General features: G+C 40.3%; 1 protein-coding gene across 3 annotated transcripts in view; it reads left to right on the forward strand.

Annotated features, from left to right (window-relative positions):
* The window catches only part of ASTN2 (astrotactin 2), a 1,116,661-nt gene that overhangs the window by 237,721 nt on the left and 852,747 nt on the right, over positions 1 to 26,193 (forward strand). For all 3 annotated transcript variants that reach the window (XM_049774120.1, XM_049774121.1, XM_049774122.1), the window contains exon 3: positions 17,971 to 18,355. In XM_049774120.1, the coding sequence (XP_049630077.1) occupies positions 17,971 to 18,355 (385 nt within the window). The remainder of the gene's footprint in view (positions 1 to 17,970; positions 18,356 to 26,193) is intronic.

Raw genomic sequence — 26,193 nt, forward strand, 5'->3', positions numbered from 1 at the left:
ATTTCCAGTTGGTAGTGGACACCTCTTTTCCCCTAAATTCCTGTTATTTTCTTACAGATATAGGAAGAGCAAATAAAGCTGTCTGCTTTCTGCAGCACGTGACTGACGATGCATGATTAGTTCTATCAGACGTCCCTTCACTTTGTTTGCTTTTAGGTTCAATGTCTCAAAGTAAAGAAATGATTAAACAACCCAGAGTTCATACCAACTTGCCCCAGTTTTTCTCAAAGATGAAGCTTATAGCTAGATATTTAATATATTAGACTTATGTTGCTTTCTTTGCCTCCAAGTGTAATAGCAATGCAATTTTGGGGAAAGTTAGACATTGTCTGTTAATTCTTGGTGCTTTTTTCTGGCTTTGTGCTCATGATTCACCCTTGATAGTGCTTGAGGGGTCATATGCAGTGTTGGGGATTTAACCAGGGACATGCAACATGTAAAGTAAGAATCTTTTCTGTTTGTTTGTTTGGTTTTGGGTCACACCCAGCAACGCTCAGGGGGTACTCCTTGCTCTACACTCAGAAATTGCTCCTGGCAGGCTCAGGGGACTATATGGGATGCCAGGATTCAAACCACCATCCTTCTGCATGCAAGGCAAATGCCTCACCTCCGTATTATCTCTCCAGCCTCATAAAGCAAGAATCTTACCTCCTGTACTATCTTTGTGTCCTCATAATTTGTGAATTTTTGGGCCACATCCATGGCTCAGGATTTACTCCTGTTTCTGTACATAGGGATCATCCCTGGAGGTTCTTGAAAGACCAAATACATTGCTGAGCATCAAACCTGAGTTTTCTGTATGCAAGACAAGTGCTGTAATTCCTGTGATGTCTTTCCAGCTCTGGGTCTATATTCTTATAATTTTCCAAATGTTATCCAGACTTTTAGGCCTCAGAGAGAAGTTCTAATTGATGATACTATACTTGTACTTTAGAAACTACAAAACATTTGGAGACATAATTATCTAACCATCTATCTATTTATCTCCATCCAAATAGCATTTAGAAAACATCTGTCCATAGGTCCATCCACCTGCCCATCTGTTTGTTCATTCATCTACCAAAATAATATTTAGTAAGCATCAAAGCACCAAGAGCTATTCTCAGCCAGATGATATAATAATAAACAGAACAAAGGTCCTGGCATATAAATGTTCCATTCCATTTGAAGCACAGAGAAAATTGACACTTTGATTTATAATAAAAATGTTTGAGGAGAGGTAAGCACTGCAAAGAAAGTGAAATCAAAGAAAATTAAGTCTCTATTAGAGATTGTGAAGGAAAGATCTTCTGGGAAAGCTGGTCTCAATGCTCTCTATGTTCCCTGTCTTCCCATCTTCCTTGGCACAATCATTTGAGATTGTCCCAGAACTAGAAGTCTCCATTTGTACTGTGTATTTGCCGTACATTCCTAGAGATGCCCTGAGCAAAGGGCACTGCCAACTTTTGTGACCAATTTCAGGATTCTGTGAACAATGTGCAGGGGAATGTCTTTGGCTTCTGTGACCAAATTTATATCTTGCTAGGAACTCACTGTAACCTCAGAGAAATTCTTTTCTTGGACTGTAAAATAACATTAAGAGTGCCTTGTCCATGTCCAGTCACATGCTGTACGATTTTATTTTAAAAATATGTATGTGAGGACCTGGGAGCCTTCTGCAAATTTTTTATTGTAAAAGTAATCAAATTTTTATTGTAGTTCAAATAACACGATTATGATAATTTTAGTATTATTTTTGGTTTTTCTTTTTTTTTCTTTTTTGATAGTTGCTTCTATTTTATTTTTTAAGGTAAGACATAGTAAAATTCATTTTTTGACATTTAATAGCATATTCATTTAAGCATCATGATTACAATTTTGGGGGGTATTCAAAGTTATTCTGTCTCTGCCACCACCAAAGTGACATAATCCCTCCATCACTTTCCTTCTATCCTTTGTGCAAATATTTCTAATTTATAAGGGGACAGAACCAAGACTGGGACTGAACTTTCATGATTTTGTTCTCAATATATGTTTCCCTCTGTCAGAATTTTTCAAGCCGCTCTTTCTATACCACAGATGGTGCTCTGAAATTATGCTGCACTCCTGTGTGTATTTCTCTGGTTAATTCTCAGGTTAGCCACCTTCAGTGAAAACTGTTTTCCTTAATTTTCATAGAGGAAAGCCAGGTCTCAGAAAATAACTCTGACCTTTCTAAGGCTCCACAGCTGGTCTGAGTTCGGCCCCACATCTGCACCTAGAGCTTCCACTCCACCACCTTCCACTCACAACCATCTGCCACTTACCTGGTGATTGGGGCTTTCTCTGCACTGGGGTGTGTGAGTAGCCTTAATTGCATGAGCCAACCCACTTTCTCACCTTCGAACTCGACTGTGCTTAGAATTGTTAGGAAGTTCCTTTTCATCCACACTTCCTTTATATTTTGCACTTGGAAGTTATAAGAAACTCTACTTCTTATAATATTTTTCTCTGGCCTAAAGCTTTTCAGACTGTACAGGACAGTAGTTATCCTCTTACTTATCTATTTCCTTAAACTGCCTGTGAGTTTTAATTTTTTTTGTGTGTGTTCTTCCAGGATACATGCATGGGTTAGTCAATCCAGACCCAAGGCTTGGCAAGACTCAGGTAGCCATATATTAGAGGTGTGAAGCCAAGAACTACCCAATATTTCAAGTATTAACTCTAGTACAAGGTTTCTGTATCTTGGATCTTTCTGAGAGTCTGCTTTGCTTTCTGTCTGTCTCTCCTTTGCTGTTGCTGCTAACAGTGTGATAACTTACATTTCTTTAATCAAATAAGGAAAATTTTTGACTAATATTTGCTTTCTTGTTTATCTGCTAAAAAGAAGAGGATTCCATAGTATATTTCCAAAGCATCATCTTTTTTACAAATATTTGATTTTATATTAGTTTAATTTTATTTAGGTAAGATGTTTATAATAGTTTTGGAATGTACAGTTTTAATGTGCAAAGTTTTTGTACCCACCACACCATACCACACCCACCCACCACACCCCTCCTGCCCACACTGTCCCTTATATGCAGTATCTTTTTTTGTTAATATCTTTATTTAAACACCTTGATTACAAATATGATTATAGTTGGGTTTCAGTCATGTAAAGAACACCCCCCTTCACCAGAGCAACATTCCCATCACCAGTGTCCCAAATCTCCCTCCTTCCCACTCCACCCCCACTCTAGACAGGCTTTCTACTTCCTCATTCATTCACATTATTATGATAGTTCTCAGTGTAGTTATTTCTCTAACTGCACTCACCACTCTTTGTGGTAAGCTTCATGTAGTGGGCTGGAACTTTTAGCCCTCCTCTCCTTTGTTTCTGAAAATTATTGCAAGAATGTCTTTTCTTTTTTTAAAAACCCATAAATGAGTGAGATTATTCTTTGTCTTTCCCTCTGACTTATTTCACTCAGCATAATAGATTCCATGTACATCCATGTATAGGAAAATTTTATGATTTCATGTCTTCTGAGTGCTTATATGCAGCATCTTATCTAAGCCTCATAATAACTCTTTTGAGGGAATGTTTTTTCTCATTTAGAGATGTGACAATTCAGGAGAGTATATTTTATCATAAACCTATTGGAGTGGGGAGTGTTAGCCCATGGTTTGCCTACTTTCAAATATGGCTTTAACCTGGTGAATCATACAATCAGTAAATGAATACTAGGCTGATTACCTGGGCTTATCTGTTTCTCTTCATGACTTAAAGAATAGGAAGAAAAATCAGTCACTTTCAAGAAACTTTTGACTATCTACCCTTTTTCGCCATCTTTCAGAGGAGGGTGTCAAATAGAAAATGAAAGGCCACCTGGGGATCTCAAATGGAGTACTGACCAGTGATCATTGATTTATGTGAATCTCCATCTCTCTTTCATACACAAATGAAGGCTTCCTAAACAAATGTTTTACATCTCAGTCATTGAGAAAGACTTCATGAAATCCATTTATACTCTCTCAAGTAATTGAGGACCTACTAAATACATTGTTCAAATTCATTCAGAAATAAATATCTCCCTTCCCTATGTCTCAGTGTAAACATGCAGGAAATATCTGAGAAGTCTTTTTCTGGATTTGGGACCACACTATTAATTAAGGGTCCCTCCTTGGAGTATTTTGGCTAAGGGCAGGTAGTTAGCAGACCGGATCAGGAAACATGAAGAGTCAAACAAATGAGTCCTTATCCCAGCTGGAGATAGAATGGTTCACAAAGGCTTGCTGATAATGCATAACCTGAGAACTGAGGCTTCAAGAACTAAACAAAGAAGTAAAGGGTGGATATTTGAGAGAGAGCTGGTTTGTGAGCAAAAGCATCTATGTACAAGGTACAGTGAGGAATGCAGACTATTTAGCTAGTGTAGTTAATGCATATATAATTGTAATGATATACCGGATGTATGCAATGAGAAAGGAGTAACCTCTCTCATATTTTAGAGTCCTAGAGCTGCGATAATTGTTAAAAGTTCATTCATTCTCAATCAGCGTCGTATTTGAAGGGAAAAAATAAATGGTACCAAGATCAGACAGTTGTATGTCCATTTGGTGGAAATAAAAAATGATCAGACTTGAACACAAAATCTAAAGTCAACGACAACAGAAATGATACCCAATCTACATCAAGCTGCACATGGGGGGAACAGCAGCACTAGCATTACAGGAGGTAGTGGAGGAAGAAGAGGGATACATGTTGGAACAGAAGTGGAGGGAGGACAACATTGGTGATGGGAATGCCCCTTATTCATTACTACTATGTGCCTTACATATTACTGTGAAAGATTTGTAATTCACTTTGCCCACAATAAAAAAATAAAGTCATTCAGTCAGTCTCATCACCTCACTCTGAAAGAAGCGATAGGGCCCAGGTCATGCAGCATACCGGTGAGGATGCAGGCGAACATGGTTAGGGAAATGCAAATATGAAACTGTACAAAGACATCTAGTCAACTGGAGGGCATAAATACTTCACTCCTGTGTTTTATTATTTGGAGAACAAATCCTGGCATCAGTAATGCTGATGATATTTTCTGAGATCGTAATGTTTCAAATCACTAGACTAAAAGTGATGTAGAACTCACCCTTATTTCATCTTTCTCAAATGCTTCCAGTTAGGGTTTATAACCCAGTTTACAGAAGACAAAACTGAGGCAAGTCCAGAGATATACCCAAAGACACCCAACTGAAAGAGGAAAGCTGTGACTCAGAGCCACGTTTGACTGACTCACTGGCTTGCGCTGTTCATTAGCTTCCCCCTGGATCCATTTTTGTAGATGGAGAATGATCTCCCAGGATTTGGTTGCCACTCTGATCCAATCTAAAGATGATTAAGGAAGATTGGGCTGCCAGAGGTGGGGTGGGCTGAGTATGTTCCAAAGAGCCACATCGTTTTTACTTTATTCCCTTGGCATTATCACAGGAAGTAAAATAGCATCTCTAATAGATATATTATAAGTAAATGACTAGTCGAAGTCAAAAAGAAGAAAAATGATTTGCTTTCCATAATGAGACTTCCTTAAATAGGTCATCCTATCTCTGTCTATAGGGAAAAAGATAATTATACTTACATATATCTAGCTTTAGGTGTCTGGAGAGAGGTGTGAACTATTTCACGTCTATGTATAGGCACACGTGTGTTGTTATAAGTTATTGTGCATTTTCTCCTGATTTTTCACACATGTAAAACTTATCTCTTCATCTGATTATATGCTGGCATCTTTCATACGCTTCCTGAAACTAACCCAGGAAACATTGAACACCTAGATAGTCTCTTTGTAATCTAGTGACAGGAGCTCCACCTCAGTGTCATTGTTGCCACTTTCTTCCTCCCCCTTCTCTATCAATCAAGCTCAAAGTCTTGCCATCAGTGGGGTATGTCTTATTTCCACTCCATTAACTAACTACCCACTTCAGCTGCCCTAATTCCAGGTCTCAGCATTGTTCTTAGACCTGTGCATCTTCATTCTTGTCAATGTTGACATTTGAGGCTAGTTCATTCCTGGTCCTCTGCATGTTGAATGCTCAGAGATTCCCTGGCCTTCAACATGGAATGCTGTGGCACTCTCTCCCAAATGATGACATTGTGTTTCCACTGGGAAAAAAAGTTCTTTTTCAGTGAAGAACTATTGTCCTTCTCTATCAAAAAACCACCTCTATGTTTCCTATTTTTAGACTCCCCATTGCCCATCACATATAACTATTATGAGTCTTCCATCCTACTGCTAAAAATAGTGAAAAATATCTAGATCTAGGTTGAAGCACTAACTTCAAGAAAGTGCTGGAATAATTTCCCTGCATGGACAAGGTCCCAAGTTCAATCTTCGCACTATATTACTACTACTTTGATCTCAGAATCACAAGGATCTTTGAGGTTCCCAGCACCCGTGGCATCAAACAGTTTTGTCACCTGACCACCATCCAGCTTAGTTGACCAATTATTGTTGGAAGTATCCCCCAAAAGAACTTAAAAAATAAACCCGAATCAGGGCCGAAGAGATAGCCTGGAGGTAGGGCGTTTGTCTTGCATGCAGAAGGATGGTGGTTCAAATCCCAGCATCTCATATGGTCCACCAAACCTGCCAGGAGCAATTTCTGACTGTAGAACCAGGAGTAACCCTTGAGCACTGCCAGGTGTGACCCAAAAACCAAAAAAAAAAATAAATAAATAAATAAAAATAAACCTGGGTTTATAATGTCTATAGAATTCTCATATTTTCCAATATGGTTCTGAATTATATTCTCATCTTACATTCCTGACTTGATTATGGTTTAGAGGATATGCTGGTTGGTCAGTGATTTAATGGAAACTTCCCCATGTGGGAAGGCCATCACTCTTCTCTGGACTGCTTCATGCTATCTTAAACAAGGTTATCTGCTGAACCTCCACTTTTTCATCTGCAGTGTGTCTAACAAGCTAACAAAGAGAGGAACTAAGCATAGTCGGCCAAGAACAATGTGGGGATTAGGGCCACTGAGCCACCACACGCATACTTGGAAATTTTATGTGTAATTTTGTGCATGTGATTTGACACATTACTGACACATTTCTGACATATTACAATGGTTGCAGTTATTTCAACATAGCATTTATAGCTCTCACTACCTGAAAATTATGATAGACATTATCCCTGCTGCTGATAGTTGCCATGTTATATATAACTGAAAGAAAGCACAGATAGAGTAAGGCATAGCCATGTCTAGAAGGATGAAGCTGCATTCCTTAAATACCACAGTATTCAAAGTAATGATGAATTTCTTAGAAGCACATAGATTACTGTGCCACATAGATTTAAAAATATTTTATAACAAACTTCATTGCAATTGTCTTTCCTTGCAATTATTCTCCATTCATTTTTTTAACAATAGCATTATATTTTTATTGATTTATCATTGAGCTACAGCATGATGAAAAAGACCCAGCTTCAGTGTATAACTTTTGACTCCACCCTCAACTTAAATACTAATAGTCTGGTTGAACAGAATCCTCGCTAATAACACAAAATCCATTATTCTATTGCTAATATAAGTATAATAAAACTTCAGACTTCTTTAGGGCTTGGGATAGGGGGTTGGGTCTACCCCATAATACTTAGAATTTACTCTCAGGGATTTCTGCTCTCAGGGATCACTCTGGGAAGTACTTAGGGGAATCATATATGGTACTGGATATTGAACCAAAATTCTCATTGTACAAGGTGAGAATGTTATCTCTAGCTTTTCATGTACTATATATTTGTACAACAAAATATGTTAAAGGGGCTGAAGACATAGTATAGCAGGTACAATACTTCCCTTTCATACAGATGACTCAGGTTCAATCCCTGACAATGCATATGATCCCCCCAAGTCTTGGTCCAAAAACTCAATATTCTAGAGAATACTTTATTTGCAAAGTGTTTAGAAATTGTGGCTTATTTATAAGGAATACTATGCTAGAGGTTACTATGGAAATCATAAGGAAGAGAATATATATGCACAACACTCTACTGGAACTGGATCAATTCATACCAGAAGTTTTATGGCATAGATTTTTGAGAAAATATATATTTAAATGGACTTACCTGCTTAAAATGTGTATTATTCAGGGGACAATTTTCTTACATATCAATAATTGCATAAATGTAGAATTTGCTAAGTCTCCTTAAGAAGGGTCAGTATATACAACCTGGGGATTTCATGGTTGACTAATTTTCTTCTGGTTCAGTCTGGAGAAAGAAGCTTCCATCAAAGTTCACCAAAAGAGATTGCACTGATGTAAGCTATGAAGATTGACTGGGAATTGATCAGATATGTGGGGGAAGGGGTTGTCTCAGGCCAGAGTTTCAGGCAGTGCAAAGGGCTTAGACAACATTTCAAGACATACTAGAAGCAATGAATTCCCATGGTTGAATACATTGCTCTGTGCCTACTCTGTAGAAGGCCTGGATAGTTAGGAAGAATGAAACAAACACATTGGGCAAAGTATCTCCAAAGCATGCATAAAATGGATAGAATTGTATTGGAGGCTTCTTGCCTGCTTTTTTCCTCTTCACATTTCACCCATCTTTTCTTCCAATCATCATCATAGTTTGTACCATCAAAGAGAAGGTAGTTTTATTTATTTTTCAAATTTGTTTGCAGACCCTTATATTTGGAGATTAGGTGGTCTGATTGATAATGAATTATCAACATCTAGGATGTGCTAAATTGATTGCATTGTGAACAAGTCCTATTTGGATGTAGGACTGCCTAGAGCTGTAAAAAAATAAAGTGTTGGGGGGGGTGTTTCTGGTGGGAATTGAGCTTAGATCACATGGTCAGGATTTACTTGTTTTATTCAAGTTTTGTGAAGTACTAATTGCATTTGGGGGCATGGGCCACACCTGGTGAAGCTCAGGGGTTCCTCCTGGCTATGTGCTCAGAAATTGCTCCTGGTTTGGGGGACCATATGGGACACCAGGGGATCTAATCGCAGTTCAACCTAGGTTAATCATGTGCAAGGAAAATGACTTACCACTTGCGCCCCCGCTCTGGCCCCTTAATTGCATTTTCTGACTCCAAAATCATTTTAGAAAATTTAGTGATCTTGGTCAAATCAAGAAATTGAAGTCAAGAATAGAAATTCTTGAAGTTTTCTTCTCTGCAACAAGGGACTGGACTTTTTTTTCTAATTAGACTAGAATTGAAACAGAAGTTAAAGTCCAGAGGGCCCGGAATCCAGCCCTCACTTTTTGAGCTCTGTCACTTGGAAAATGACCAAGGGAGCATCCATTGAGTCACTAGTCCTCAGTCACCCTGGGGTTAGTGGTTGAGACCAGACAGCAATGAAGAGAAGAGAGGGACATTACTTGGAAGAATATGCATGTTCACAGCTCTGAGGATTAAAGGCCCATGTTCTTATCACTGCTGAACAGAGTATTATAAATCCAGTCTTAGAATACCAAATCCCCTTGCGGCTTGGCCGTTGTGAGGGAATATTAAAAAGGCTGGAGACAGAAATAATCAGTTTCCGAATGACACATTGTCAAAGAAAGCATTTCTCACATTATCCCTTTCTTCCTTTTCTCTGGCTCTTTTTCCTGTGCCTGGGTATTTTAGCATGAAAAATAGATGAAAATGAGGCCAGGCTGAATGGAGTTCTAAGTTTGACTTCTCACAGGGTTCTCTCAGTGGGGTGATTGGGGGTGCTTTTTATTTTTCATCTTTCTCTATTTTTCAGTGTTTGATGTTTTATGTGTAAGCAAACCCGCTGGAGGCAGTCACTCTGGGACAAAGACAGAGTAGCAAAATGGGCCTGTGTGGAAAGTGCTCTGGGAAGCTGGGGTCAAAGCTGTTGCAAAGACTGTAGAATTCATATTCATATTTCTCCAGTGAGCCTGGCGAAGATTGTTTTCTTCTGGGTTGGCTGTGCCTGGTCTCTGGGACAGCATTTTATCTCAGAATGTGTGGATGGGAGGAGTAAATGTAGAAAGGGGATTATGGACAACGGGATGACCAGATTATAGTCCTGCCACCTGATGATAGGGATGGTGAGGAAAGAGATGAGTCCTGACCACACCAGTAGAGGAAAGAATATCCTGGAGAAAGTGATCTTCAAACTGAGAAGGTATTAAGATGAAAAGATAAAGAGAAGTATAGTTGATTCTAATAACACACCTAGAGCTGAATCACTTGAGTGTCTAAGTAGCTTCCACATTCATGAATTTATATAACTGTGGATGCTGGTTGGTTGGGTTCTTGAGTATAGAACTCAAAGATGCTGAGGGCTGACTCTGAGAGATCTGAACATATGTGGATATAAGTATCCATTTAGGCAGGAGGGGGCCTCCTAAAATCATTTCCTTGAAGATATCAAGAGAATACTCTTTAAGTATTTAGGGAGTTAAAATTTATACTCAGGTTTTTTAATGACATAAGAGTTGAAGTCCTTAACTCCTCTGCAAATTTTAGAGATCAACTGTACTTTGGTTTCCTAAGGTTATTATAACAAATTGTGACAAATAGGGACAAATTGAGGGTTAGAATGAGTTTAGCATTATAAATATAGTTTATTATGGTTTTAGAGGCCAGAAATCCTATTTCAGTAGAAGTTGCCCATTCTGTATGCTTGGTGTAGGGGGGTAACTGTTTCCTGCCTCTCAGCAATTTCTGGTGGTTGCTGGGACATCTTGGTGTTCCTTGACATGGAGTTGCAGCACTCTAGTTGCTGCCTTTCTTCTAGTAGTCATTCATGTGTGTGTATGTCCAGTTCTAAGTAAACTACTCATTGAATCTAGGACCTCCCAAATTAGTGTGATCTCATAAAGACCAATTATAATGGTAGAGACTATGTCAAAGTACTGTACATTCTGAGTGGACATTTTGGGGGCTTCATATTATTCAGATGGTCTTTAGGGTGTGAGATGAAAGTAGGGGATGCTCTCTGGACTCTGAGTGGCAGCAGCCAATGTTTCTAAGCATAAAACTTTGAGCAAGTGCCAGTCTTTCCTCATGGCCCCAGGAAGAGGTTGGAGTGTGGACTTGTATGGTACTGAGAGCAGAAAAGAAATATGGCACCTCATGATGAAGGTGAAGGATCTCAGTACGAGTCACACTTCAATCCTGTGAGTATCTGGGAAAGAATATGCAGGACGTTGAGAGGAAGAATATTGAATCAATCAGGAAAGCGTTTGGAAGGTGTTGTTGGCACAGGAGAGAGGAGAGGCTTAGAAAGAAGTAGTTGCTTGGTTGGCCTGTTGTACCAGCACATTTATCCAAATATTTTATGATCTTGTTATTCATTGGCATAATCCTTCATATTGGAAGCAATCTACCTATTTCCCAATTAAGTCTTTTTCAGCCCAGTGAAATAAAATACCACAATCATCCTCTCATTCATAACTACCAGTTTTCCTATCATTTATCTTTATCTCTACCCTTAGCTTTAGCTTTACCTACCTTCACCCTTGTCTGCCTTCTCCAGGCAGTCAGGGACTCATTATCATCCCTGGAGCCAGGACAGACTGATTTTGCTCCAAAGAGACGTCTAATAGAGAACATCCTGGAAGAGATGTGAATAAATATACCTTCTCTCATTTCTTCCTCTTACTAAGCTGACAGCTTCAAAAAATCATCAGACCCATAAGAAGAAAGTAAACCAAATCATTCAGCTATTCATTATATTCTACTGCTTGCATTTATTCTCACAAAACTGAATCCCCTCCCTAACAGATTGGCATTTTTATTTCTGGAACCTGTCGCCACTTCTACAACCTTGTTTGTCTTGGACCACCCTAGAGTGAAAATAGTTCAAATAGGATTTAGCATTGGGTCATCCCAGAGGCCAACTTGGTTGTAGCTTGCAACCCCTCAAGTCTTAGCCTCTTCTACACTTGATTTCAAAAAATGCATATTTTTCTCCTTCATCACTTTCTTATTCTGTCCCAGGCTATCAGCTTGCAGCTTTTTCTTTCTTCCTAGGGCCTGTGCCACCTTTGACATAGAATCCAGGACTGTCCACTCTATCTCTGCTCACTCACTTTCAGTGCAGACCTCTTTCTGTGTGTTTTCTCATTGAGGTGAAGGAAGGCTATCAAGAATTGGGGCTTCCAATCTGTTTTCTTTGTTTTGTTTTGTCTTGTTTTGGGGCCACACTGCTGATGTTCAAGGGTTATTCCTGTCTATGCACACAGAAATCGCTCCTGGCTTGGGGGACCATATGAGATGCTGGGGAATCGAACCATGGTCCATCCTGGGTCAGCTGTGTGCAAGGCAAACGCCCTACCGCTGTGCCATCGCTCCGGCCCCTGGGGCTGCAGATCTGTAATCATAGGTGCCATAGCTGTGATGGGTGATATGGGCAACTACCTCAAAGTTGCACAGTGATGATGCAGGGATGCGGCAAATCATGGGCTGTCACGAACCCTCACAGTAACTCATGGGTCACTGTAATCTGGCAAGATGCAAATGGGTTTGTCACAAGCACTAATGGCGATGCAGAAGTCACTGAATGTCAGCGCAGCAAAATGCAGGAACTTCAGTGCAATGAATGGGCACAATGATGCAAGGGCTGCTCCTTATCTGGCCCAGGTAGATGCAGAACACCATATCTTTTTTTTAAATAATACCTTTATTTAAGCATCATGATTACAAACATGATTTTAGTTGGAGTGCGGTCATAAAAAGAACACCCCCTTACCAGTGCAGCATTCCCGTCACCATTGTCCCCACCACCCTCCTCCCCCAACCCTGATTGTATTTGTGAGACAGGCTTTCTACTTCCCTCACTCATTGACATTGTTATGATAGTTCTCACTGTAGTTATTTTTCTAACTGTTCTTTGTGGTGAGCTGCATTAAGCAAAATAAAGGACATTATTGTAATGATGCTCAGAGACCATAGAGATGAGGACTGGAAGGACAGGCTCAGAACACCATTTCTATTGACTTATTCTACAGCTTCCTTTGGACAGAATGTGGCCTGAGGACAGAGCAGGTCTTACATTTCTATGAAGTTGCTGTGTCCAGGCCAGTACCTTTCATTTTGTGCTGTTGTTATTTGATTGCCTAGCCCTGGGGCCATCATGGATGATCAAAGGCCTACTACATCTCAGGCCATGGGTACATCTGTCTGCATTTATGAGTTGATATCTTAACCTCTGCTCTAAGGCGTTAGGGCCCAATTTTATAGGTGAAAAAATTTTGATTCAGAGAGATATGTTCTTTATTTTAAGAGTTCTTAGCTTGGGGCTGGAGTTATACCACAGTGGTAGGGCATTTACCTTGCATGAGGCCAACCCAGGACAGACATGGGTTTAACCCCTGGCTTCTCATATGGTCCCCTGAGCCTGCTAGAAATGATTTCTGAGTGTAGAGCCAGGAGCAACTCCCCAGTGCCACTGGGTGTGGTCCCAAAACATAAAGTATAAAATTCACAGGCACACGTGGTTTTATTTATTCATTTTTGGTTTTGGGTTACATGATGCTCCAGAATTACTACTGGCTTTGTCCTCAGGTATTACTCCCTTCAGTGTTTAGGTGTCCATATGTGATGCTGGGGATTAAACCTGGGTCAGCTCCAGGCAACATAAGCACCCTATCTGCTGTATTATCTCTCTTACCCTTCCCATGGACTTTTTATAGAAGTATTTAAGAGCCATCAATTTTTGTGCTGGGGATTGAACTCTGGGCTTTATGTGTACAAGATATTGCATTCTGTTCATTGATTTGGGTCTTTATTCCTGCACTCGAGGTTTTTTTTTTTTTTTTTTTTTTTTTGGTTTTTGGGCCACACCCTGTGACGCTCAGGGGTTACTCCTGGCTATGCGCTCAGAAGTTGCTCCTGGCTTCTTGGGGGACCAAATGGGACGCCGGGGGATCGAACCGCGGTCCGTCCTAGGCTAGCGCAGGCAAGGCAGGCACCTTACCTCCAGCGCCACCGCCCGGCCCTGCACTCGAGGTTTTGTCCTTATTTTCATTTTGTGCCAAGTTCTTCCAAATATAATGAATTAAAAATAATTTTGTGTGGGGCCAGAGCAATGGCACAAGCTGTAGGGTGTCTACCTTGCATGCGCTAGCCTAGGATGAACCACAGTTCCATCCCCTGGTGTCTCATATTGTCCCCCAAGCCAGGAGCGATTTCTGAGTACATAGTCAGGAGTAACCCCTGAGCATCATTGGGTGTGGAAAAAAATTTTTGTGCCCTTTACTAGGTTCTATTTTCAAATATAACTCTTGGTGGGATTCAAGGACCGTATGGGATACCAGGATCAAATTTGGGATGACTGTGTGCAAAGCAAGCACCTTATCTTCTGTGCTATATCTCTAGCCGCTTACCTAATCTATTGAAAGGGACATACATGGAGGGTCCATTGGAAGACTTAGTAATGGAGCATATACTAGAAATATGAATTTAGTATCTAACTCCAGGGAAAGGTAGAGATTTAGCTGAATGATTAGAGTAGGCCAGGTCTATCCCAGGTGGGGGTCAGCACAGAGTGGGTTGAAGAAGTGTGGCCACTGAAAAGCAAAGGCAGAAGAATACCATATTTTTCCTCTATAAGATGCACATGACCATAAGACACACATTTAGATGAGGAAAGCAAGAAAAAATATTCTAAAGCAAATGGTGTACTAAAATATTTAATAAACTATAACAGAATAATATGTCAACCATGTTCAATGAACAGCAGTCAACATGACATTAAGAATCATTATGACTATCATTAACAAATGGAGAGCATTTAAGTTTTGAGTACTCTTCTAGTTTTCTGGGAACCCCAAGCTCCATGCAGGCAGCATTCACTCCATAAGATGCACAGACATTTTCTCTCATTTTTTTTTTTTGGGGGGGTGTTACCAAAAAAATACAATACTTAGGAGATTTTCTCATGGGCATCAATGAACCCAAATTAAGTTTTCTCTGAAAATACAGACTTAAGAAGTGTTCCCTGGATCCTTGGAATTGAAAATGGTTCTCTCTTCCCCGGTAAGGGCCACCCTTTCTTGTGCCTTCTATTTATCTCTCAATGTTTTCCTCTCCTCCCTTGAATCTGCCAGCATAACCTGACTCTGAAATAGCCAATGCCATGTAGTGAAAAACTGTTCAGATCAGGGTTCTGCCAAAGCTTGACCTTGTGTGTCTGAAGGACCTATGTCGGATTCAAATGCATGCTTAATTTTAGGCAAGGTCACTCACTGTCTCCGAATCATCTATACCTCATTTCATTTACAGCACAATCTCTACAATCCCTATTGTGCTTAATTGTCTAGAAGATGAACTGAAGTAACATTCAGTTAATAAGAAGGAGAGGGTCTGCCATGTTTTTACTCTCTGCTAGTGCTTTATTTTTTCCCTTTACTCACTCCTTCTATTTGTTGCTTCTTACTATTTCTCACTTACTTTTCTTTCCTTCCTTTTTCTATCCAATGCAAAAAGACACAAATAGGGCCAGAGAGATATCACAGAGACAGGGCATTTGCCTTCCATGTGGCAGATCCAGGACGGAGGGTGGTTCGAATCCCAGCATCCCATACAGTCCCCTGAGCCTGTCAGGAGCAATTTCTGAGTGCAGAGCCAGAAATAACCCCTGAGATCACCGGGTGTGACTCAAAAACCAAAAAAAAAAGTCACAAATAGATTCTCAAACAAGTGGTAACTATTGCATGTTCATTGAGGGACACAGGTCTTGATTTTTCTTGAGTTCTAGATGCCCAAATACCTATGTGTATTTCCATACTACACACAGTGATGGCTTTCTTGGATCTGCATGCTCATTCTTCCATTCTGACAGCTGGAGAAACCTCCCTGCGATGCTGCAGTAACTTACTGCCAAAGCCAAGGCAGGGTGATCAGTCATACCTGCAATACCTGGCCACCTCTTAGCCCTCTTACCCTCCCACTTCTCCCCTGTAGAGGTGATGGATTTAGCTCCGGCAGCTGAGGGCCTTACAAAGAGAATGGGATTGTTTTTCAGTAGCAGTGTATTCAGCAGGGAGCCGAGTCCTTTCACTGAATACTAAACTTGGCTTAAACAGGCATCTGAACAGCTGATCCCCTTTTCTACCTCCCCCCACCCCCCATGAGAGGTATTCAGAGCTAACACGTGTCATCATCACTCAGCATTCAGGCAGTGCTGAGAAACCATCCTTGGCCTTCAATGAAATTATTATCAAGGAAAGCGCAATACACCCCAGGGGTGTGGTTGAAAGACTGTAGACCTTAGAGCTAAAACACAGAAATGAACCAAATAAGCCCGCCAATACTGAGGCTCAGAGCTTGCACTGTTATTCATCTGAGGTGCCGTTTCTTTTGATTGCTTTGCTCCCAACTCCCCATGTACAGTGATGATCTTTTCCAACTCTAGGGCAAATTACATAGCAGGGACTCAGAAAAGTGGCCTTGGATGTCCCATTATAGTGCACTATCCTTTCGATCAACAAAAAACACATACATGACTATTTCCTAAAGCCTGAGTATCATAGGCTAGTCCATCTGGGTTGGTGCAATAGCATGCAGTGACATTCATACTATGATGAAATTGCCTCAAAATCATTTTTCAGAAACTATCTATGTGGTAAAGGACCAAATGGCTATATATAATATATATACATTTATATATGTATATGTACATACATTTACATGTATATTTATATATTTATAAATTTTATATAAATGTTATATATTTACATACATGTATTCATATATGTATATATACATGAATATATGTATGTATATGCATATATAATCAAGTTAACTGTTGGAGGCTCCCCTGTTTTTGGAGGGTTTGGGGGGGCACAAAATGAATAAAAGGGTGCAAGAAGAATATAAACCTTCCACCAGCTTTTGGCAGGTGTGGGGAATATTGACATGTTTTGTAAATACTATACCCATATCCTTAAAGAGCTTGCAGAGTGGGATTTCTCCTGCAGCTCATGAATCATGGAAGATGTGTTCCTAAACACTTTAGCCCATTTCAATTCAATGTATGGTATGCAGACTCAATCAAATATTTACTGGTAGGGTGTATTAAAGAAAAATCAACTTCAGTTTGCCGTAAACTTCTGATTAAAGGAGCCCTAAAAATACCCATTTTCTTCACTTGTTCATCCATTTCACAACAACTTAACTAGACACCTACTTTGTCTAGAACTCTGGTTGCAAAGACTTAAAAGATGATGAGCATTTCTGAGATGATGCAGCATGTTTGACTCAAAAATGCACTAGACTGTCTGCCACAGCTTGAGTTAGAAGAAAGTCTCTTCGTTGTGCCCTCAGTGGACCTATCCTAGAAATGAGTCAAAACTGACAGAGTAGGGCCAAAGAGATGCCCCAATGGTAGGAAGTTTGCCTTTCATGAGGTTGACCCAGAACAGACCTGGACTAATTCCAGGCACCCCAAGGCTGCCAGGAGCAACTTCTGAGCAGAGCCAGTACCACAGCTGTGGCCCCCAAACAAACAAATGAACAAAAATTTCTGACAGAGTCTGGTAATAGGACGTAGGGTTCATTCAGCTAGCTCAATGTAGAGTTAAGAATTTGTATACAACCTCAGACATATAGAGTCAAAGCTCAGAGATGTCCAGAGGATTACCCAATGCTGAAATTTGGTGATGAGAAAATTAGCTTTGGGAATAGCATTTTCTGGTGGCTTCAAAGTCTTCACTCACCTCAACCCTTCAAAGTCTTCAAAGTCAAATTCCTGGAGCTTTGTGAGATTTATTATCATGTTGGATAAGGGGCTTTCCAAACAATGCTTGAGGGGCTTAGGATCAAGTCCTGGCAATAATTAGGTATCAGACTGGACAGATAATGCTTTACTCAGGAGATGTGATGCTAAAATGTTGAGGTTTAAACTGAAGACTTCTTGTTATAGCAGCAGGAGAGGCCTGTATGCCATCTCCCTGGTCTACAAGTTATAAGAGCTGAAAATTGGGCTAAGTTGGCACCGCAACCCATAGAGTAGCAGACTCATGCACTTGTCCTCCTTTCCTCTTGCTCCAGGGAGGTCTCATCGCACTCCTGCTCCTTCTTCTGGTATTCACGGTGGCACTGTATGCCCAGCGACGCTGGCAGAAGAGACGTCGCATCCCGCAGAAGAGTGCCAGTACAGAAGCCACTCATGAAATCCACTATATCCCCTCGGTCCTGCTGGGTCCCCAAGCCCGAGAAAGCTTTCGCGCCTCTAGGCTGCAGGCACACAATTCTGTCATCGGGGTGCCTATCCGAGAGACCCCCATCCTGGATGACTATGACTATGAAGAGGATGATGAGCCTCCCCGGCGGGCCAACCACGTGTCTCGTGAGGATGAGTTTGGCAGTCAGATCACTCACACGTTGGACAGCTTGGGCCGGCCAGGGGAAGAGAAAGGAGATTTTGAGAAGAAAGGTGAGTCTTCAGGGGAGGTTTTGGGGAGTTGGGACAGACACAGAAGCTGGTTTTTGGGGTGATGTATCTTTTGGGGCAACTTCCTGTTGCATGATCAGTGTTCCTTGTCTTTGCTTATTTAATAGCCATGAGGGGAAAAACAAGTGAACATCAAAGATTTCTTGAAATTATATTTTTAATTGGAAGAGGGTCTCCCAAGCAGTGCTTAAAGAGTCCAGGGGATACTAGAGCTTCAGGGGTCCAGTAATGCTCAGGCCTACTCACCAAAGATGCCTCTTTTGTTGAACCCAAGTTCTTACAAGCCAGATATGCACCTCAACCCTTGGAATATCTTCCCAGTTTTGGAATTAATGTCTAAATGATGTTAGTCTAAGTTGTGTTGTCTATATGCATCACTTAATTTCCTCCCTGGATGGTTTTCTTATTACTTAGCCAAGCTTTTTTCAAGTTTATGATAGACATCCATGTTTGAAGTTTAACTAATAATCCGGTTAAAAATCTCTTCTCTAGACCTTGGGGTTGGTTTGACAACTAACATGTCCAGAGCCTGTAGTCAGTCTCCTGACAGTATGCTTCAAGGGTGGAGACACCCTGTATCTCTTAGGCCAAGGGAATTTCCATTATAAGTTCCCCCAATGTTTACTGCATCTATGCAAAAAAGAAATAACTTGCTACATCTGCTCCTCCTTTTTTCTTCTTTTAATTGTATTTATATCTTCTAGATAGGGGCTCCTACCATTTTTATAGAATCTTAGAAGTTGAATCATTTTGTTCTGCCTCACATTTCTATGTCTTTCTACAAATTGAGAAAGGAGGGGGGAAAGGGAGATGGATCTCAGGAGCCATGTAGTTTCAGGAACATTGAGTCAAGATAAAAAATGATTAGATCTATATACCCAAACAAACGTCAATGACAATAGAATCAAGAGACCCAAAGTAAAACAAGCTAAACAGAAAAGGACCCGTTACACTAGCTGTTTAGGGGGCTAAGGGTGGAGGTATCGTAGGCATGCTGGGAAGAGTGGCAGAGGGGAAGTCAACACTGTTGGTGGGAATGGCCCTACCTAACTCACTGTCATCATGTGCATGAAATACAACCGTGAAAGACTTGTAATTCACAATGGTCTCAATAAAAAAAATTTGTTTTTTAAATCTCTTCCTCGGGACTTCCATGTCTGCACACTAAGAAGCGAATCTGATTTTCTGTCTCCAAAGCAGCTCTTGGCATATTTGACAGCAGAAAGAAAGGTGGCCTCTAACTTACAGAATTAGCCTAAATAAATAATTCCAATGTCTTTTCCTTGTCTCACCTGCCATTGTTCCGACACTTCACCATCCTTGTCACAGTCTCCTGATGAAGAGTCTAGCTTGTCAGATATTTACACCCAGGTTTCCATGACTTCTTTGTTTTTTCAAGATAAAGTGCCCAGATGGGGCAAAATGGGATATTTACTTCCTACTTTTGGCTCTTACGTTTCCGCTGATGAGATTTTAGGTCTGATAATTATCTGCAGCTATTCTGATTCCTTATAATTTCTGATGACTAAAATCTTTCCCTCTTTTCATATATTCTGCAGCAAAAATCCTATCCCACTGGCTGCACTGAAGGACAGTTATTATTTATACCTAAACAGAAAGAATTGTGTACTTTATTATGTCTCCTTGGGATCAGAGAGGGGTTGAGAGAGGGGGTTTGGTTCTTTCCCTTTGGCCCACATTCTGAATTTTCTCTTTCTCTCATACTCCCAAAGTTCTTCCACTCTGGCCATTTTTACATCATTCTCAGAAGGCAGATAGGAGCACTACAGAGTTCTTTAAGATGAGTCATTTTTTCTTTTTCTTTTTTTTTTTTTTTTTTTTTTTGTCAGATTTAGAGACTCTGGGAAGATAGTGGCTAGAATAGGGCACAAGTTCTGGAGTACCCTGAATTGGGTTCACATCTTGCTTCCCTTAAATATTCAGTGATCTTAGAAAACTGAGAAGTCAAACCACTGAGTCTCAGTTTCTACTTTGGGGTACTTCTGGAAGGATCAACTGCAACAGTGAAATATGTAGTAAATGAATCCTAACCCTGTAGTGCTTGGTGGCTATTGGGTTGCAAAGAGCTCTGAGTGTTCATTAGACCCTCCATTGGATATTCCTCACACAGTATTTTCGTCTACCCATACTCTTGAAAGTCAGTTATATTTCCATTTGTCTTTGAAATTTCTTTCTGTTGACTGACCTTACAACCTTACTTTCTCAGGGGTCATTATTTAAATATGGCACCCCATCTTATAGTGAGCAGACTGCATGATTCAATCTGTTTATGGACAGAAATGCCTAACACAGGGTCTGATACATAAAGAATACCTGGTATGGTGGCCCAAATGATAGCACAGTGGGTATGGCATTTGCAAAGCATGGTGCCCACTCAGGTTTGAACATAGGCATCCCATATGATAACCCGAGCTGTCCAGGAGTAGTTTCTGAGTGCAGAGTTAAGAGTAACACCTGAGCATTACTAGATATGGCCCAAATAATAACCATCATCCATAAAAGAATGTCTATGATGGCCTACAGATAATAGGATACTTAATTAAAAGCTATGTCTTCATGCCATGTCTAAAACAGAAAATTACTTGGAAAAGCAGAAGTCACTCCCTACAGGCTGAGTTTTGGGCTTTGTTGCCTTTACTGAAAAATGAATATCAGCATTCAGTTTGTACCTGCTTCAGCTTTGTTAGGGGGATCAAATGCCATAGCTGTCATTTTTTTTTCTAGATTGGATTAATTTTCAGGCACCTTATGAAGCTTAGCCAAGAAGAGTGGTCCCCTCCCTCCTTCAGCTCCTGAGCTGGTCATGATGATCGATCATACTGTGCAGTGATGATGAACTTGTCTTTCTGTGCCCCAGATCCTTGCTTGTTAAGCTGTAAATTGCAATCCCAGTTGGGATTACGTAACTGAATGTAGTGATCATGAAAACTTTGTCAACAGTAAGAGCTATACGAATGGACCAAAAATTAATTCAGAATCAAATATATAGACAAATCTAAATATATCTTGCAGCTCTCTCCCATGTTGCATTTCTCAGGCAAAAATAGTCATAAGTTTAAGAAGCTTGGGGCAGGAGCAATAGTATAGGAGTAGGATGTTTGCCTCGCATGCAGGGGACCTGGGACTGACCCAGGTTCAATCCCCGGCATCCCATATGGTCCCTTGAGCCTGCCAGGAGTGATTTCTGAGTGCAGAACCAGGAGTAACCCCTGATTACTGCTGGGTGTGACTCCACCCCAAAAAGAAGCTACGCCTTACATAGAGAGCAAGACCACTTTTCTCTAACCTTGTGGCCACAGCCTCCAGTCCATGCTTCATGTTTTACAGTGTACATACCAAGCATACCTGCTGAATGAATGATTGCACTATTGATCTTGGTCAGCTAAGCCAGTGTAAGTGGTATAAGTGTTGCCTGAGTGTATGATAACCAAGCACATACTTCCTGTGTCTCCCCACTTGAGATATGGACTTTCTGACCTTCATGATTGTGTACCAAGGCTCTTCCACTCAGCTTTGAGAGAAGCCACCTTCTCTCTTCAGTGTGTTACTTATCCTCTCCTCCTTCTTTCTCAGTACCTCCAAAGAAAACTGTTTTTTTTTTTTTTACTTAAAAATAAAGGTCGTTACAGCCCCAAATTCTTAGTTCCAGGGCTTTAGTTATTTCATTATTTTGCATCTGGCTATCTCAGAATACTGAGCTAACAGACTAAAACCAGAGAGAGGCCTGTATAAAGTAGCCAGGGGTCTAGAAAGGAGACGAAGGATCAACAAGTGACTGCCAAGGAGAGTTACCACAAGAAGCAGATAACTGCCCCCACCCACCCACCCCCTACTAAGCTTAAATTGTAGGACTGCAAACTCCTTCAGAGCAGAAAGAAAAGTAGCCTGGAGAGGCATGTCTTTCAAATGGCCATGTTAATCTCTTGCCCTTAATTTCCCACAACCCCCCCCCCCCCGCTTCATTTCTATTCCTTCATTCTTTCTCGTCTTTCCTTGGTTCTTCGAATGCCTTCCTTCCTTCCTCCCTTCCCTTCCTCCCCCCTCTCTCCCTCTCTCCCTTCCCTTTCTTTTCCTTCCCCTTCTTTCCCCCTCCCTCCCTTCATCCTTCTTTCTCCCTCCCCCTCTCCCATTCCACCCTCTCTCCCCTCCACCCAGTCCCCCTCTCTCCTCCACCCTCCCTTCCTCTCCCCTCCCTTCTACCGTCCTTCCTTCCCACTCCTCTCTCCTACCTTCCTTTCTTCCTTCTTCCTCCCTCCCACTTCCCTTCCTCTGTCATTCCTTCTACATCCCTCCCTCTCGACTTCATTCCTCCCTCCCTCCTTCCTTCCATTTTTCTTCCTTCTTTTTTCTCTTCATCCTCCCTTTCTTCTCTCCTTCCCTCCTTTCCTTCCCTTCTCTTCCCAGACTTCCATCTTCTCGTCCCATCTTTTTCCATCTCTTCCCTTACCTTCCCCAACATAAAGGTAATCTCAGTATATTAAAATTACACTGCTAAAGCCTAAGATCACCTGAATTTTTATACTTGCAATCTACTTAAAAATTCAAACTGCTTCATCATGGTTGAGCTTGGTCAGCCTGCATTTTATATTGAATTGGCTAGTAATAGAGGAAGCAATTTGAAAAAAACAGAGAAAGAGACTGTAGTGATAGAACAGAAAACAGGGTACTTGCTCTCAGCCCACAAGGTCTGCCAGAAGTAATACCTGAATACAGAGCATGGAGTAACCCCAGAGCATTGCTGGGTGTGTGCTCCCCTCACTGCACACATACACACATACACACACACACACACACACACACACACACACACACACACATACACCAAACAGACAGATAAAGTTCTGTTTCTAAGTGACTCTTTCTTGGAAGCTGAGTTCCCAAGAGCATTGCACTCAACAACTATGCCCTTCAGGGAAGGCCACCCAGATAGCTGTATCTTTTGTGAAATGCTGAATTTCTTTTACCCCCATCTATAAGTAGCTCACCTTTCAATTTTCTGCACATGGACATTCCCAAGTCCCTTCTCAGCAGCCATCATGAAGTTTTTATTGCCCAAAGACTGGAAGGCTCATGGATACTTCTGCCATTCCAATTTTTTTCTTTTTTGGCTAGTGCCTGTGCCTTTGAAGTTCTTGGGCATTGGAAATGTCACCCTGATGATGTCATTGTAAGTTGCCAGGAATTTAATTATGGAAATATACACCTATCAATGTTGTGCTGATATGCAACAGAAATTTGATGTTTTAATTTCAGCTCTCATTTTCTATCTTAATATTTCCTGAATATTACCACTGAAAACTCAGTAAATTCAAGAAACAAATTTATTACTTAATAAAAAATAGGTAAAAGGAGAGGTGAATACATACTGGGTTTCCTTAATTTTTTTTTGTTATTGTGAAAGTAATATTTACTCATTATAATGTAAGGAAAGACAGATAAAGGAGGGAGGAGCAAAAAAAGGGAAGGGAGAAGATTAAGAGGAAGAGAGGGGAGGAGGGGGAAAAAGAAGAGAATGTAGTCTGAGTTATATGGAATAAAATTTCACAACTGAGGGTCATATGGTCCCCTATTAGCCACAAGAATATTTCACTGAGACACGAGTGAAAATTCCATAATCAAGGTGGGGGTACAGCTCAAGTCTAGGGGATAGAGCAGGCAGGTTGCAGGAAGGAAACAAATTTGGAAGGGAGCCACAGTTAGAAAAAAGTTGAGAACTCCAAGGTTAGTCTTTGATAATAATTCATTTTGCATCTTTAAATATATATAATATAGGCATATACATATGTGTTTATATAATGTTTGCAACCAGATAGAGACTGATAAATTCATATCAGTCACACACATCATTTAGTAGTGGTAGTTTATTAACTAATATGTAAAAAATAAAAAATGTAGAGGGGCTGGAGTGATAGGTAGTACAGTGGGTAGGGTACTTACCATGCATGTGGCCAGCCCACTTTCAGTCCCCATCATCATATGTAGTTCTTTGAGCCCACCAGAACTGATCCTTGAGCACAGATGCAAGAGTAAGCTCTGAGTACCACTGGATATGACTCAAAAACTGAAAAAAAAAATATGACTTTGAAAAGACTTAACAATTCCACTCTTGGAATATATCTCAAGGCACAAAACCAATTCAGAAAAATAACTTTTGTACTCCTATATTTATTATGATATTATTCATCATTATCAAACTCCAGAAATAACCTCTGTTCCAAGAACAGGTAACTGGAAAAAGAAACTACAGTACATATATACAATGGAATACTACTAGATAATAAAAAAATGAAATGATATAATTTGCTGATACATAGATAGATAATATTGTCTTCATATTTTCACTAAGGAAGAGAGGTATATCCTCATATGCGGATATAAAGAAACAAATAACAAATGACCAAATTCAATATAAAAAAAGAACAAGAAAATTGGTCTTGAGTAGAATGCTTGCCCTTTGGGGAAAGAATATACGATGGGGAAAAGAACACTAAAATGATAAGCTTGAAATCCTATTAATAATTATCTTTCAAAGCACTAAGATTAGAAAGGAAAGAAAAATGTACCTGCCTCTGTGCCAAGGAGGGAAACTGGGGACATTGGGGGAAGGAAAATGTCTCTTTGGAAGTAATTGTTGCTGGAACATTCATTTTATGCCTGAAACTCAATCATGACTAACTTTGTAAATCATCGTACTGCAATATAAAAAAATTATCTTTTTACTTTTGCCTTGCACAGCTCTCTTATTCTTTATGAAAGCTGTATAAGGAGCCATAAACTGAACATTTCCAACACATTTTATTTTCCCACTCAGTCTGGTTTGCTGTGGCATCAATGTTCTGAACTTATGATAAACACTCTGGTTTAGGGATTAGAGAGATAACATAGCAGGCCACATTTACCTTGCACAAGCTGACCCAGGTTTGATCCCTGGCATCACATCTTAATGCTCCCCACACCTGCCAGGAGTGACACCTAAACATGGAGCTAGGAGTGAGATCTGAGCAATGCTGGGTGTAGCTCCAAAGGAATCAAGAAAAAGCAAAACATAAAACATAAGACAAACTGTCCTAGAGGAAACACACATACATACATACATACACACACATTGTTTGCAAAGTGTGTAGCTGTTTCTGTAAGATGGATGCCTGAAAGCAAAATCAAGGCATCAAAGGGTACACGTTACACATTTGCAATTACAAATTATGCATTTGTAATTTGGATAATTGCTGCCATAGTTATTCATTAATGAAATGTGTTTTATACTCTGAGGGGGGAACACCATATATTTTTCTAGACAGGTCTGCAGAAACAGTCACGAGCTTTACGAACTAGTTATATTTTCTTGAATACTTCATTTTCTAAGTGCGGTATTCTCCTTTGAATTTCTTTGTTTGCCATTTTCCAGTTTATTTTCTATATAAAAGTCATTCTCCTTGTTCATCTGTATAATAATGATTTGGGGGAGGTGATACAGAATTAAACCCTTTGTTTGTATGAAACTTTATTTGAACACCGTGATTTACAAAACTGTAGAATAGAATTGTTTTCAGGTGTTCAGGGGTTCAACACTAGTTCCACGACCAATGTGACCTTCTCTCCACTAATGTCCCAGTTTTCCAATCATCCCTCCCTAGTGCCTGCTGCCTTAGCAGGCCAAAAATAATTTACTTTTTGTTATTTGTTATACATACATCTCATAACAGTGCTCTAACACTAATGAGGATTTAGTAAGCTATTAAGTGCTAATTTACTTTTCTGTAAATAAATTTCTGTATTGTTTTCACCCATTGAGCTTAGTG

This window comes from Suncus etruscus, chromosome 5 (assembly GCF_024139225.1).
Source record: "Suncus etruscus isolate mSunEtr1 chromosome 5, mSunEtr1.pri.cur, whole genome shotgun sequence".
Taxonomy (NCBI): domain Eukaryota; kingdom Metazoa; phylum Chordata; class Mammalia; order Eulipotyphla; family Soricidae; genus Suncus; species Suncus etruscus.